This window comes from Pipra filicauda, unplaced genomic scaffold, assembly GCF_003945595.2.
Source record: "Pipra filicauda isolate LSUMZ 115617 unplaced genomic scaffold, ASM394559v2 scaffold217_size2002032_pilon, whole genome shotgun sequence".
Lineage (NCBI taxonomy): Eukaryota > Metazoa > Chordata > Aves > Passeriformes > Pipridae > Pipra > Pipra filicauda.
Window position 1 is genome coordinate 1,463,062 of NW_024104329.1, and position 16,515 is coordinate 1,479,576.

Consider the following 16,515-nt stretch of genomic DNA (forward strand, 5'->3'; position numbering starts at 1 on the left):
GGAGCTGCTAACCTCATTAGGAGCAGCATGACCCATGTGGGGCTGCTGCTGTGTGTTTAGCTAGGAACCATTTTGCTATGATCTGAACAGCTTTGACATAAGCAAACAGCTGAAGTGGGGAGGAGGGAAATACTGTTTGTGATGCAGGAAAAGAGCAGTTGTGTTCACGTACCCCCACAGCAAAGGGACTGGCAGCAGCAGTATCCTGTGGCTGAGAGACAAGGAATATTGATTAACATGACATTTAAGTGGCATTTCTTCTAGTGTACTGGGAGCATTAGTCAAAGTCTGCCTTCAGCTCTGAGAAGTAATGAGATAAGCTTCCTTCCTCAGAGAGGTCTCTGCCTGCTGCCACAAAGTGTTTGGCAGGCTGGGAGATGTCCTTTTGTTATCCTGTCAATTCTCTATGTCTGGTCCTTTGTACAAAAGGCACCTGAAGTACACCTTTGGCTCTGGCAAGCAGCCTGTACACCAGTACAGGCTTACATGCTTATGTGGTGGCTCCTGCTCCATACTTCTCAGTCACCTTGCTTTAGGTGGAGCCCAGCTTCTGACTCTAAAAGGTGACACAGGAGGGAGTATGTCCTTTCACACCCTGGGGTCCTCTTTGATTAACCTGAGATATTTTAGCGTTGGTTCCCATGTTGGCGGCTCTTGGGGCACTGTGGCTTTGCTACAGGGACAGGATGTGGGGTTTGATGGATGCTTTCCACTTCCAGTCAAGCTCAAGCTGTCCCTCTTTGGGACACCAAGTGACAGCTATCAGTTGACACATAGATCCACAGGGCTCTGGATTTCTAGGTCTTTTAAAAAATTCTGTTGAGGGCCCAGAAGCTCTTATCTCCCAGGCTTCCCTGGAAGGATTCTTTTTCTATTTCATTGGTTTTTTTGGTTTTTTTTGTTTTTTTTTTTTTTTCTGATGTGCACAGCAGGCAGGCTGCAGGCTGCTGCCAAGAGGGGCAGCCCTGCTTCCACTCCTGCCTCTCTCTGCTTGTGCCAGCAAAAGCATTTGTGTGTTTGCAGCTACATATTGACCTGGGAATAGGCCTGGTCCAAAATGAATTCTTCAATTTGCTGAGGGAGGGGAGAGCTCCCTTCTTTTTTGGCAGTAGCCTGATGTTATACTGGGCTAGTGGTTGAGTAACCGCAGCCTCTTCTGGGAAAGAAAATCACATGTCGTAAGAGAGATGCAATTGCCAGGGGCTAAAACTCCCTGGTACTGTTCCCTTCATGAGAATATTTGCACCTTCTTTGCCAACACGCTGCCAAGACTGCACTGAGCCTGTAGCAGTGCCTCTTTGTGCAGGACAAACTGTGTTGTGCTACCCTTCCACAGCATTGGGTTTCACCTGGTACCTGATTGTAGATTCTCTCTTTGAGGGGGAGACACAGCATCGTGTCCTTACTGCCAGAGAAGACTGTTTCTTTTCAGGTCTCCTAGATGGCCCTATGTACTGCCAGACTCAGGTGGTACAGGAAGAAGAGAACAGAGGGTAAAAACACCCCAATGCCTTTCCTTTGCGCCAGCACAGTCCCCTAGCGCGCACAGGAAAAGCATGTGCTTCAGAAAGCACTCGGTGAGCACCTGTCCTTGGAGATGCAAAGAAGTATGACCCACTTCCTCTCCTCTTCCTCTTCCTATCCCTCCCTTGCATGGTAAGAAGTGGTGGCAGTGTCTAGCAGACACCCTTAGTGTGAACATAGCTGATGCTGAGCCTTCCTCACCAGGGGTGGCAGAGGTGAGGGATCTGGTTAACCTTGGGCTGAAGAGGTGGGAGGCTCCTCTCTGAGTGCATCTGAACCTTGCTGGGATTGTGTCTCTCTTTCCTGATATTCTTTTACTTCTCCCTGCTGCAGCTTGTCCTGTTTCTGAAGGTTCTGTTCTTATTTTGACATGGGAGGTACGCACTGGCCTGCCTGCCTGCCTGCCTCCATTGCCAGATAGGTTAAGTGAGCATATTGGGATTGCTTAACTTGGCTAAGCTCACACTGCAGGCTCTGCATGCTGCCTGTCTGGCTGAGCTGTCCTGGCTGACTTCAGGGACATGGAGGAGACAAGTCTGGGTGAGGAGCAGCACATGGCTGAATGCTGGGTGACTTGCAGCCCTTGGTGCTGCTCCATGGCTTGTGGCTGCTGGTACCATGTGGTCCCTGTGGGAAAGGGGCTCCCTACAGGGTCTCTGCCTCACAGTGTGTCAGCAGGGTGCCATCTCAAGACTTGCGACGTGCTCTGGGCCACAGAGGTAGGAAGAGATAAGCTGGCTGGACCTTTGGAGAGAGGATCCCGTGTCCATCATTGTACCGAGGGCTGGGTGAACGAGCAGGGCTTTTTGCACCTTAGCCAGGCAGCAGCTGGGCTGAGCGTGCCCACAGGGTGCCAGCCACAGCACTCTGATGCTGCTTCTCCAAAAGCCCTGTCAAGGCAAGTACTTTCCACTCTCTCTCAGCTATTATGAAAGAGCCTGGGTTTGCTGCACCCTTCTCTCACTTGCCCTCAGGGCATGCTGGGCTTGTTTGAATTAATGTAATTAGCACATGCCTTATTAGCTCACTAAGGCACAAAGAACTCATGTATATTTGTAGCCAGGTTAAGCAGCCCCTATTAATTTAATAACCGTGTCCTCCTCAGTGCACAGCAACAGTTAATCACCGGTGGTGACTCAGGACCAGCCAGTATGGAGGAAATCTGGGCACGGTGTATATGTGTGCGGTTCTCTTTTATTGTGTTGTATTTTTATTAATGAACAGAGCTGTGAAGGGAATTAGCAGTAGATGGAAGGGAACTTTCAGTGCGGGTTTACTAAACAGCCAGCCCCGGATGTTTCCTATGCTCTGTGCTGTCTGTAGAAAAGGATCTGTAGAATGAATCAGCGAAATATAACACTGACTGGGAGGCGGAAATATGCAGAAATAAACTTCAGCAACCTGTGCTTGGAACTCTGCTCCAATCAGGTTATGTACTATTTTACTTCATTGTCTACCCTTTTCCCCCCGGTGAGTCCTGGGGCAAGGAAGTAGCTAGTGTATTCTGGCGCTGCTCATATCTGAAACTGTGAAAGAACAAGGTTCTTGTGAAAGAACAAAAATAGTTGCAAGCAATTTCATTCTCTGCAGCACTGTGGTCCTCTGTTCCTTTTACTGGCCTGGGTCTTGCCACACACAGCGCTTGGCTAGGTCCAGTGGAAAGCTGCCAGAATGCTTGCCACCAGGTGTTTTGTGGGTTTGAATGTTTTTTTTGTTGTTTGTTTGCTTGGTTGGTTTGGGTTTTTGTTTGTTTTTTTTTGTTCGTTTTGTTTTTTGGGGGTTTGTGGGGTTTTGTTTGTTTGTTTGGGGATTTGTTTTTATTTTTAAATTTTTGTTTGTTTATGTTTTTTGGTTTTGTTGGGAAAATAAAAGTCTGAGACTGTGGGATGACAGGGGATGCACATGAGTCCGTATGCAGCAGGTTGAAACAGATAAATTTATTTGTCCTTCCTTAGAGCCCATTCTCAGGACAGCCCAATTTTTGAGTGAAGGTTCTGTGAGTGGTTAGTGGGATGAGGAGCTGCGATGGGTGAAGATCTGCAGAGGTGTCCATGAAAAAGTCTGTGGGAAGATAAACAGCTTCTGGGGTACCTCAGATGCTACCCAGAGGTGGTGATTTTTTTCCCCCTTCCTCCTCTTTTTGTCCTTTGTTCCAGGGGCAGGAAGGAAAACTGCTCAGCTTGGTGGAAAGGAGTCTTTCCAAGCAGGATCAGAGTAGCTGACTCAGAGCTGTGAACTGCTTGGCACACGCCAAGATAGGAGGTGTTTTTCCAGGGCAGCTTTTTAGCCAGTGTCCTGGTTTTAGCTGGCATAGAGTTAATTGTCTTCCTAGTAGCTGGTACGGTGCTGTGTTTGGATTTAGTATGAGAATAATGTTGATAACATGCTGATATTTTAGCTACTGCTAAGTACTGCTCACTCTAAATCAAGGACTTTTCCATTTCCCACTCTCTGCCAGTGAGGAGGTGCACGAGAAACTGGGAGGGAGTATGGCATCAGGAAAGCTCTGACGTAGTTGCCATCACGGAAACATTTTGGGATACCTCGCATGACTGGAGTGCTGCATTGGATGGCTATAAGCTCTTCAGAAGGAATAGGCAAGGAAGGAGAGGCAGTGGCTCTGTACATTGGGGAGTGTTTTGACTGTCTAGAGCTCAAGGATAGTGATGATCAGGTTGAGTGCCGTGGGTAGGTTAACAAGGCCAACATACTGGTGGGAGTCTGTTACAGACCACTCAACCAGGATGAAGAGGCAGATGAAATATTCTATAAGCAGCTGGCTGATGTTTCACAATTGCCAGCCCTTGTTCTTCTGGGAGACTTTAACTTTCCAGGTGTCTGCTGGAAGCTCAACAAGTGGAGAGGAGGCACTCTAGGAAGTTCCTGGAGTATGTGGAAAATAACTTCCTGACACAGCTGGTAAGTGAGGGGTGGTGCTCCACTAGACCTGCAGTTTACAAACAGAGAAGGGCTGGTGGGAGATGTGGTGGTCGGAGGCTGGTTTGGGCACAGCAACCATGAAAGTACAGTGTTTTCAATTCTTGGTGAAGTAAGAAAGGAGGTCAACAAATGGATCCAGAAAGGCTGAGCATCCTTTAAGAAGGAAATCTTAGAGGCACAGGAGCAGGCTGTCCCTGTGTGTCAAAAGACAAGCTGGCAGGGGAGAAGGCCAACCTGGCTGTACAGGGAGCTTTTGCAGGAACTCAGAGGAAGAAAAGGAGAGTTTATGACATTTGGAATGATGCCTTAAGCCCCTAATGGTTTTTATTTTTCTAATACTTGTAAGTTTTATAAGTAGTGGAAGTAGACTCTAAAAGCAGCATCCCTTTCCCTGTAGCACCCTTGTTTACACATTCCTTAACCCTCTTACCCCATTCTATGCTCCCTATATCACTCCTACCCCCGAATCCAGTAGAAATGTTTAGTCTTTTGTCAAGGCAAGGCCTAGATTGTTGGCAGAACAGCATATCAGGGCCTAAACCACAGAATACGGTCAAGAATTAGGTAACTATGTACCCTTTGTGCTCTGAAGAAGATGAAGATGGATGAACAGAGGGTCCCGAAATGCACCCCAGACCCATTTTCAGGGGGTGGACCCAGGGCGGTCCAGAGTAAAGGCCACAGGGTGGACACATCTGGGATTGGATGGATGGTATTATAAAATGTAACATCTCAGGCACGGCCTGCGCGCGTCTTGTAACATCTTTGCCTTGGCATAATAAACCCTTTCTTATCTCACCCCTAATTAACTGCTCTGGGAGATTTTTTCAGCACCTAACTCCCACGGCAACAGGAAGAAGGGACAGATGACTCAGGAAGAGTACAAGGGTGTCAATAGGTCATGTAGAGAGAAAATTAGAAAGGCAAAAGCTCAGCTAGAACTCAATCTGGCCACTGCTGTGAAAGGTAATAAAAAGTGTTTTTATAAATATACTAACAACAAGAGAAGGCCAAGGAGAATCCCCATCCTTTATTGCATGCTGGGGGAAACAGTGACAAAGGCTGAGGAAAAGCCCAAGGTACTTAATGCCTTCTTTGTCTCAGTCTTTAACAGAAAGATTGGTGATCCTGTGAGGTGACAGAGGTGGAAGTGTTGTTCTGCTGGAGACTTTACAGAGGGATCTGGACAGGCTGGATTGATGGGCTGATGCCAACCATATGAGGTTCAACAAGGCAAAGTGCTTGGTCCTGCACTTGTGTCACAACAACCCCATGCAGTGCTTGGGGCAGAGTGGCTGGAAAGCTGCCTGGTGGAAAAGGACCTGGTTGACAGCTGACTGAACATGAGCCAACAGTGTGCACAGGTGGCCAAGAAGGCCAATGGCATCCTGACCTGTATCAGGAATATGTGGCCAGCAGGACCAGGGCAGTGATTTTCCCTCTATATTAGGCACTGTTGAACCCACACCTCGAATTCCATGTTCAGTTTTGGGCCCCTCACTGAAAGAAGGACATTGAAGTGCTGGTGTCCAGAGAAGGGCAATGGACTTTCAAGAAGAAAAGTCTTTTCTAGTGCTGCATGCAGTGTTCTGAGAAGAAACATACTCATCTTGTGAAGGTGATGGTCATCCACAGCAGTCGGTCGTTGACACAGCTGCCACCAAGCTCCTCGACTTAGGGCCATCATCAGTGTCTTGAAGGTCTAGAATAGCATCACATGCATCCTGAACACCCCATGTGATTCCCAGGGCAGGGCTGCCAGGTCTCAGCACAGAGTCCACAGTGGGCACAACATTGACCTGAGCTGTCAGTCCTTCCCCTCTGGCAGCCTTGGGTTTGGCCACAGTGAGCCGGCACCATCCCAGGACTACACACTTCAAGGCATCTAGCAGGAACAGCTCTGTGGTTGGTTGTGTTGCTCTGGTGAGGTACTGATGCAATTTGGCCTGAAAAGATGCTTATTTCTCCCAACAGGAGCACTCGCGCCCCTTTCTTTCAGAGGAGAAAGTTGAGAGCCAAGAGCCCTGGTTTTGCTGCTGATAGGGAATGGATGGTCCCTTTCATGCCTCAGGACCTCAGCTCAGTGCTCTACCTCATTCCTACTGAGTGAACTAGAACCCGACCTTTGCTTTCCCTTGGGCTTCTTGGTTGATTGTTTTTAATTACTGTTTTGTACATGGTGATTATTTTAAATTGGGAGGAGGGAACTTTTTTCTACTCTACTGGTCTCTTGGCAGAGCACCCAAGTGAGGGATTTGCACCATGTAGTTTCTCCATGGTATGTCCTTCCAGATCAAAGGGTTGGTCTGTCTGTCACCATCAGCTGGCTCTGCCTTGACCACCACAGATTATTGAAGAGAAATGCCGTATATAAGCTCTTAGTTGTTCTCCCAGCTCTGTCTCCCATCTGCCAGACTCCCAAGTGCTCAGTGAAGCTGTCCTCTTTCTTCAGCTAATGCTGCATTTCTCTGAAGCTGTAATTTCTTAAAAACTGGTACAGAGAACAGATCCAGAGGAAGGTGGATTTAAAAATATTTAGAATCACACCAGTTCAACATGTGACTACATGATTTCTCAATCATGTAGTGCCTTTACATGGCACTTGTAAAGGGGCATTGCTGGCAATAAACCCACTTATGTTGTCCAGTAATGTTCAAGCTGCAATTGCTTGTACACCAGCATGATCATGTGCAGGCAATTTTCCTATCAGTTATCTTGTGCTTCCACTTGTTGGCTCTTCAGATGCAAAATAACTTCACTCATTATAATCTTAATTTAAATAATCATTTTATGTAGAGGTTGCCACTTACATACATATATATAGTTCATTGTATTTGCATATGTATAACTTGTTCTGTAGGTACTTTTTACGGATCCCTTTGAACTGGTGGAGGGACTTGCAGGTCTCTACAGACCAAAGATTGGAACTCACCACTATTTTCAAGCAACGTGCTGAGCCTGAATTTTTGCTGTGGCCACGCCCTGAGTTCTTATCACTGCATCACTGAAGATTTTATGATAACAGGAATGGAAAGGGTTTTTGGCCTTCTGGCACCTACTCCAAGACTGAGTTTGCCTTTGAGCATGAATAGTTGTCCTAAATTTAGAGGCTATTTACTTGTGTTGTAAATGTTCAGAGAAATGACAGGGCAGCAGGGCCGTAGCATACTTGATGTGGCATTTGTGTGGCGCAGAGGAGCCAGGTCTCTTGAGACTCATCCACTAGACCCAATTGCCTTTTTGAGAACTTGGAGAGGAGGCAGGTTGAGATGGGAAGAGCGCAAACATCTCCCATGGGTTTCCTTTGCCTCCCCCTGAGTGTTGCCAGGGGTTCTTTGAGGACTTTTAGACCTCTTGTCTCTCTCTTGCACTGCCTTCAGAGAGTGTTTTAATGACTCCATGTGTTCTTAGTAAGATGACTGCAAGCTTGTTTGTCCTGCTGAAACCTTCCCTCCGGTTCCTTCAACTTGGCAGCTTCAATGTCTTGGATAGCAAGACTTCTCACGTGAACCCTGGGTGAGTCACTTCACCTAACAGCTGTCCTTACTCATCACGTCTTGCAGTTCAGTCCTTGCATCCAGGACTGAAGGTCAGTGCAGCCACTAAAATAACAGGTCCCAGATAGGCACCCGGGCCTTTTGGTGTGCTGCAGTACTGATACCAAGCTCAGCTTCAAGATGAGGTCAGCTTTCCATCTCTCCATCCAGGGCAGTTTCCCAAGACACACAAAGTCAAAGGGTATACCTGGTGTTTGTTCCAGATCAGCACAGGCCTGCTTCTCAAGTCTTTCTGTCTTGGCAGATGGCTTCACATTGAGCAGTTGCCCTTTGCAAACTTTTCTGCCCAGCCAAAGTGGGATGTGACCTGGTAACTGGAGTGTGAGCTGGTGCTAGCACCTATGAAACTAGTGTCTGTTTCCTGAGCTGTCCTGGAATAGATCTGAGGGGTAGGAAACTCGTTTAGGAGAGAGATCATGCTGGTGCAAGAAGAAGCCTCCATGGGACTCCCCTTGTTAAGTAATAGGGCAAATGGCTTCTGCTCTAATCTAAGCAAGTTGCTGTTTTTTGGCCTGGAGAAGCTCTCCAGATCAGGAAGGCACTTCTCTTGCTGCCCTCAGTGCTTTTTGGAGGCCTTTCTCCAAGTCTTTGCTCTCACAGAGGCAACAGCAGGTGCTTGTTGACTTACTGTAAAACATTTCTTGGCAAAGCAGGCAAAGTTGCATGATGCTCTGCTGGGAGTGGGGGACCAGCCAGTTCTTCCAGCAGTATGGAGAGCCCAAAGGAAAAGGGGAGTGGGAAAACTGGGTGTGTTTCTTCTGCTCCTACTGCCTGGAGGCAGGAGCATCCCCACCTACTTCCCTGCTCTTTTGTCCTCTTGCTTTCCAGTAATACCTGCCACTCCACTCACTTCAATCCTCGCTTTGGAGTCAGCAGCTATGTTGGCTTTTCCCAGTGTGGCTGAGCCCAGGCAGACAGAGGGACAGTTGCTAGAAGCAACTGAGTGTCTGCCTGATGTTTTTGATAACTCTTTTGCTTTGCATTGAGGTGATCCTGGTGACTGATGGCAGCAGGTAAATCTGGAGAGAGAGAGAGAGCTGCCTCTGGCACACAATGGGACTTTTGTCCCTGAGATAGGAGAGTTGGTTCTGCCAGCTCAAAAGAAGCTCTTGAGTGCTGAGCCCTCTCCCTCTTTGGAGAGTGAGGAAGGTGGCTGCATTTTCAAAGCCAGTTTTGTCTTCTTGACTGCTGTTGTGTGGACCTCTTGCAGTATCGGAATACAGGACATTGCCGTAGTCTGAGGGGCTCGCAGGATTGTCCGCTGTGACATTCTAGCATGGTCCTGTTGCGAGTCCTCTCCTTGCAACTTTATGGGTGACTACATTGGTTTGCATGGGTAAAGGATGTGGTGGGTAAATATGTATGCTAAGACGCTGGACTGTTTTTGTTCAAGGCTCGTTTTTTTCCTAAGCCAGAATGTAGTCATAGGCACAGGGTGTTTCTCAGGCTACCAACTGTGGTTGGAAATCCTGTCTGAAGGTGAAGAGCAAGTCAGTGATGGAGCTGGGATGAGAGAGAGCTCAGGAGCCTTTACTGCTGATCAGGAGTTTTGTTCCTCTTTTTCCCCTCTGTGGGCATCCAGGTAAATCTGTACTGCCACCACCTGTGTTTGCGAAGCCAAACATCTCTATAACATGCCCTCAGCCAGGGAACTTGTCTGTTTCTTTGTGGCACGTGGGAGATGGTTTGAGGTATTCTCCCATCACAAGGTCTCACAGCATGAAGAAGGTAAGGCTCCCCAGACTGAGCCCAGCATGCAAGGAGAGTGGAGGCTGGATATGGGGGCAGAGTTTGCCTGCGGTTTTGCAAGGGTGCCAGCCTGACTGTTTTCGTGGCGATAGGAGGGGGTGGAGGGGGGACACCCATCCCAAACAACTGGAGGGAAGCCACACAAGACAGGCTGTGGAGGATGGAAGGGACTGCGGGAGCTGAGGGTTCTTGTGGAGGGCTGTCAGGAAGGAGTTTCCTCCATGCTGGGGCTTGGCATCCCTGTGTCTTGCAAGCTGCGTGGGCACTGTGCCACTGAGTCTGTTCCCATGGAAGGGAGAGGTGTGAACAGCCAATGGTGCAGGCGGCTGGCATGGCACCTCCCCGTGGGGACTTTGGCCTTTTATCATCTGAGGCAAGGGGGGAAACTCCACTGGCTGGGCTTGGTGCTTTCAAAGCTCAGGGTGGTATGGGGACAGTTGAGCGCTGACCATGAGGCAGGTGAGTTTGTGAGGCAGGTGAGTTTGCGTCTGCAGCCCCAGGGCTTGTGTCTGGTGGCGGAATGGTACAAAGGGGCTGTACTGTGCCCCTGCACAGCTGGAGAGGGGACAGGCTGTGAGGGTGGGGAGCATCCACCAGCGTGTTCGAGAGCTGCTTTGTTTTCTTGGGGACTAATGCCTTACCTGATCCTGCAAGGAAATTTATGCCTGCTTTCAAGTGCCTAAAGGCAAGTGAACTGCAGAGAACTGACACCAATTCCCTCCACCCTCTCTATCCCAAAATGTTCTGAGCAGCATAGAGCCAAGTTGACAGCTTCTCCCCAGGTGAGATTTCCTGGTACCGACTCCTCCGTGCGCTCTGTTCCTGTCACACATCTAGAAAGCAGCTTCTCTCAGGAAATATTTGCAGTTTCATTTTGCACTCTTTAAACCTTAATCATTGTGATGGCCGCTTTGCTTCAGTCATTAGCAAAATTGGGCAGAGTGTCCACACCTTTGCTCTGAGAAGGAAAGTGTTGTGCTGATTCCAGAGAGTTTCTCCTCTCCCGGTGGGTATTTGTTGCTGATTGCTTCCCCCATCTTCTCTGACTATGAGCAGTTGCGTGGCTATGTCCTCTTGACACAGTGGATGCTGGCATGGCTTTGCTCTCTCCTCTCACCCTCTGAGCCCTGTTTCTTGACATCAGCTTTTCTCACTGGTCCCTGAGTTTTCCTGCTCTCCAGACAAATCAAAGTATGTGGAAGGGAGTCCTGGCTTCCCCTTTTGCTATTTATTCTCAAGTCAAGGTTGTAGTTTGGACATTTGCATTCAGTGACAGCTCCCAGTGTGTGCTGGCCTCCAGTTCTATCTCATTCTTGCCTGACTGCTCTGCACAAATGTTTGTGCTGGCATGAAATCAGGGATGGGAACACGTTTAAGTGTAGGGAGAAGACTGGTTTGCTTTCTTCAGGCACAGCACCCGCTGACGTTTGCTAAAGGTGTTCTGTCAACACGTCAGCCTGTGTGTGCTCAGACAAATCGGCGTGTCCAGCATTCTGTGCCTGAGAGGATGTGCTCACCTGCAGTGGAGCTGCTGGGGAGCAGAGAGCCTGGAAATGGGAGGGCTGCCATTTCCAGAGAACCTGGAAATGGCAGAAGCAAAGAGCTGGCTTCTCGGAGGGCTGCAGGGTGCTGCTGGCAGGACTGGGGTAGCTGGTGGACTGGGAGTCTGCAGCTATCTTGGAGGATGCCAGCAGTGGCTCTGGTGGCCTGTCAGGGGAAGAGTAGGAGAAGGAAAGTGCTGTACCCAGGTAAGACTGGGTAGAGCAGTGGCATCTGGGGGTAGAGGTGGCAACCCACATCCACAGGGCAGTGTGGTGGCACTAAATGCAGTGAGCATGGTCAAAGAGGTTTGGGTAAGCTTACCCTGTTCCTTCTCCTGTGATGTCTTGGCTTGAGGAGATGTTGGGTGCCTGTATCTCCAGTCCAAGCTTGCTAGTGTGACACATGGTATGAGACAAGATGAGGTCTGTGTATTCCCCTCCATGCCCCACACTGGGCTGTGATTCTCTGGTAAGCACTTTTCCCTCACATGATAAGGTGAGAACCAAAGGTTCAGAGTTAAACCCCATGTCCCAGGCTGGCAGGAGAGCAGATGCAAAGGTTGACCTGAAGAAACCCTTACTGTGTGGGTAGCGTATGTGGTGTTTGGCAAGGCAGGGGCAAAAAACAGCACTGCTTTGCCAGTGGCTTAGACTGTGAGGACCAGATACATCCAGAGTTTGCCAGGGTTGCCTTGTGGTATCCCACTCTGGCTGCTCTGTCACTGTCTGGAGCTGGCTTTTGGGAGGTGAGAAAAGGGAGAGGCAGGGTTGAGGAGGCTCCTGGGCTATTTACATGTGTCAGTGTGAGCTTTGGGCTGTTTGCACCGCTTCTCTGCCTAGCACGGAGATGATTCCCTCTGCTATGGTGTGTGTGTGTGGCTCTGAAACTAATTTGCTCGATCATTTTAATAAATGTAAAAGGGATGTCCTGGTGTGCAAGTAATGGGGCATTAATCCATGCCTAGCTGTGTTAACAGCACTCTAGGAAGGAAATACGCCCATGCAGTTCTCACTGTTAATTATGGGATGTTTAACTTAGGATCCCCCTTCTGTGATGGCTGCTCAGCCTTTTTGGCTTTTAGGTGAGTCTCTGGTGACTTTCACTTGCCCTGCCCACCCCTACCATTTTCCTCGCAGCTCCTCAGCTCCTTGTGCCATGCAGATTCCCAGTTCCAACTGTGAGTGCCATTGTCCACCTGGCCATGAAGTTTAACCATACAAAGCCTTTCTGAGGCATCAGCACCTTTTTGGTGTTGCTGGCTTGTCTGCTGCCCCAGTGCAGGTGCTGGTGGGAGATTTCCTAGGAAGATGCAAGCCTTGCTCCCTGACACTGCTCCTATAGGAAGCCTTGGAGCTACATCCTTGCTTGGCTGCAGATGCTTGCCTGCTTTTATTTGCAGCTTTTGGCTCCTTAGAGCACTGTGTTTCTGGGGAGATATACTTGGGTTGTTATTTAATCTCTTTTCTTTCTAGGTTAATGTATAATTTGTTTTTTAAATGTCCTATAAAATTACTGGCATTCTCATCCCAATCTGGTTTTCCACCTCTTAGACTGCAGGACCGTAGCAGCTATTTTCTTGCCCTGGAAGCGACTGGGGTCTGGCTCTCTACAGAAACTCCCTGGACAAGGTGCTGGGGGCTTCATCATTCACTATCTTTTAAAGGACTTAGGGAGTTCTGTAGATTACAGCAAAGTGCTCAGATAAAAGTTTGCAGTGACTTTGGGTTTGTTTTGCAAATGGTCATTCGTTGGAGCTCTGTTTAAACAAACAGAGTTCAAATAAGCTTTCCACTTCAGTGCATTAAAATCCCTTAATTCATTAAAATCCCCTCTCCACAGACATAAAGGCCTCTGCTGTGCCAGGTGCTGTTTAAACAATTATCAAGTGCTGGTGTCTGCTGTAAAATGATCACATTGTTCACTTCCAGTTGGTCATCCACGAGTTGAGTGGCTTTTGTTAGGGGAGATGATACTAGTCCTGGTATTTGCTGGCTGTACAGCCAGCACCAAGGAAACTTGTAACTTTGCCCAGTTTTAAACCCAGGAAGGTTGTTTTTACCCTGTCTTGCTGTGCAACTGCAGCAGGAGTGTCTGTTCCCTGGTGGGAAGCAGGAGCAGTTTTCCAGCTGGATCAGACAGCTGGGGAGGGCTCTGTAGTTCCTAGGCAGGTAGACAGCTGAAGCCAAAAGTCAAGAGAAAAAAGGGAAGAACTAAACTCAACTCTCCCAAGTCCCTCTTGGTTCAGAGGGACTCCATCACCCTACTTGTGTCATCAGGTAAGAAACGGCCCTGTGATACATTTGTGTGTCCATATTGGTCTCTCACTCTTTGGCTACTTGGCAGTGGTAAATATTGTCAGCCTTGCTGTCTTTTCTTAGTGATGCCCTTTGTGATGGGTGCCTGGCCTCCTGAATGCCTCTCTACAGGAAAGGGTGCAGCAGGGGCAACAAGGGGGAAGTTTTCCCAGTTTGGTGTAGGCTATCAGTACCACTCGGTACATATATTTTGTCAGAGCTGCCTCAATAAACACAAATATCCTATTGAGGGTGTAGACATTACCATGTGTCATGAGTTTTTGTGGCTCAGGGCTTGTTTATGCCAGGGTTACAGGCTTTCAACAACTGATCTGCCTATATTTTTTATATTTTGATCTTATTCTGGTTAAACTGATAGAAAATTAGATTAACCTAAACCAAACTGCTCTCGTGGACGTGCATATGAAAGCACATGAAAGATGTAAGTGATTTTCACTCGGAAAGCACAGACTTAGCTGATCTGTAGATTTTAAAGGTCTGTGTCCATAGATAAGTTGAGATCAGGTAAATTCTCTGAAGAGGGGTCACAGAAGATTTAACACTGTAGTGCAGAGGGGGAGGTTTGTGTGCAGTGTTTTGAAGAGGAGCCCATTTCCTTAGTGAGCTCCGTATGCTGGTCTCTCACAGCTTTAGGTGAACGTGGGACTCCAGAAAAGGCAGTTTCAGTCTCATGTTGTCCAAGAGTGAGACTGTACAAATGGTTTCATACTGTCCTATCCTTGGCATTTGATGTAATAGGGAGGGGGAGCAGGTCAGTGCTGAACTCCTTCTGTACTTGTTTGCACAATCACGAGCTCTTTACACTTTCAGAGACGTCTTATTCTCAGGAATGCTCTGGGACTCAAGTTGTATCTTCAGAGCAGAAGCGTCAGCCTGTGTCACCTTGTTGGATGTGAGATTCTTGGTGGCTTAGGAAGTTTGCAGTTAAGGGGCAAATTTCATTCCAGAGGCAATGGGCGAAGGTATGTCCTCTGCTTCTGGCTCACCACTGAGGTGACAGGTAGAAGGCAAGAGAGAAGAAATTGGCTGAGTGCTGCTGATATACCCACTGAAAGCATGGGGCATCTGATTCCCAGGCTGGAGGTGAGGAGGCAAGGATGTCTCCACAAAGCTGAAAGCTGTGGCTGCTTCTGAAATTTTCTCCAGTGCCCAGATTTCTTTGTGTGGCAACTTCTACCAGCTCTCATTAAACAGGAGCAGTTAGGAGTCTTAGAGAAAGCTGGTTCCTGCAGTCTTGAAGCTTCAGTGCTGTGCCAAGACAGCTGAGCTGAAAGGAGTGGGCCAAAGGGCAAAGTCACATCAATAGCTTGAGGGACAGACACTCTTAAAAATGTGGGCACAAGACTGAACATGGGCTCTCTGTTTGGGCTCGGAAATAGAGGAAGGATAGTAACCTCTGGAAGTGCAGCTTTTTGAAGACTGTCCATTAGAAACAGCACATATGTGTTGGAGGGAAGTGCTGAACAAGTCTTGTAGTGACATGTGATTGTTTTGGGGTAGCTGGGTGGACCTGCAGTGGGTTGGGGATCCACATGGTATGGAGGGAAACGCTCCTTAGAGTTTGAGAGAAGTGACAGACACTGCTGTCCTGGATGCTGGGTAGAGCTTGTGCCCTGCCTGGCTGCTGCCCTTCCTCACATGCTGCTAGAACCTGATGATTCTGGCAACTCTTCCCTCCATATGTCCCTGTATATTTATATACACACACATTTGTAAGGCTTCCTCTGGAGCTCAGTCTCCTCTCTGAGAAGATCAGGTGCTCCCTTAAGTCACTTGTTCCTCAGCTGGCCTAACCCTACAGCCTGCCCAGTAACACCTGAGCTTCAGGAAGAGTGTAAGTGTCTCAACTTTGTGTCCTCGGTGTCTTTCTGTCCTTTCCCAGGAAGAAATTGAAGTGGAAAAGACGTGACTGAAAAAGAACAATTTGAAGGAACGGATTCATTTCTTATCAAGAACAAGTTTGAATTAAATGGCTGATAAACAGATCAGGTAACTTTTAAAAAATTTTTTGAGTTGTTGGTTGTCTTTCAAACTTATTTCTGTTTTTGACACAGGAGGTTGGAGGTAATCACCTGATCATCTCTTCCAGCTTTAAACAGTTCTGATTTCTTCTCTGCTCCTTTCTTTATCTGTTTTTTTTCAGCCTTCTCTTATTTTCTGTCTCTGCCATGATGTCACATCTCTGCTTTCTTCAGTTCTTTTTTCTCATTGCCTTGTTCTTTCTGCGCTCTGCTTTATATTCTGCACAAGTGTGTTCCTTTTTGCTTCCTCTTTCAAAGGTCACCTTGACCTGCTGACTTCAGCTGCTGGCATCAAAGGAGCAAAGCCAGCTCCTTGACCAGTCAAGGATGCAGCGCTTGTAATTACAAAGTCCACGTAGCCTTGTGCAACCTTGTGCCCCTTTAAAGCCAGTCAGTGCTTTGAGTGATTGCAGGAACATGAAGAACCAACAATGATTAGTGACACTTAAGTGCGCAGCGGGAACTTTAGAGCATTAGTCCTGGCATATGCAAAGGCTTGATTTGAGTCCTTCCTGGAAATGAATTGGGATGTGTTTTTGGGAAAGACAGTTTTGCCCTCTAGCTTCCTAAGAGCTGTGTCAGATGGATCTGCACAATCTTACATGTAGTTTTAACTTTCTGTTGCTTATGAAGTTGCCTGGATAGGTGACTCCTACATGCTGTGGGATTCCTGTGGGTTTTTTTGTGATGCTTTTCTAGCATCTGCTTTTCCAGGTTACCAGCACAGGGCAGGTGGAGTCAGTGGGTGAATGAAACCGGGTGACAGAGGGCCAGGACTTGGCAGTGCCTGAATGCTGCAGGCAAGAGGGCTGGCCCTTCTTAGTGCTTACCGTGGTGAGGATATCTTCCTGTATGCCTGTCTTCTGC

At 48.0% G+C, this 16,515-nt stretch overlaps 1 protein-coding gene across 2 annotated transcripts in view; it reads left to right on the forward strand.

Moving 5' to 3' along the window:
* Nucleotides 1–16,515, forward strand: part of SLC25A22 (solute carrier family 25 member 22) — a 51,054-nt gene that overhangs the window by 8,491 nt on the left and 26,048 nt on the right. For both annotated transcript variants that reach the window (XM_027727729.2, XM_039381191.1), the window contains exon 2: nt 15,510–15,616. In XM_027727729.2, coding sequence (XP_027583530.1) covers nt 15,597–15,616 — 20 coding nt within the window. In that variant the 5' untranslated portion in view covers nt 15,510–15,596. The remainder of the gene's footprint in view (nt 1–15,509; nt 15,617–16,515) is intronic.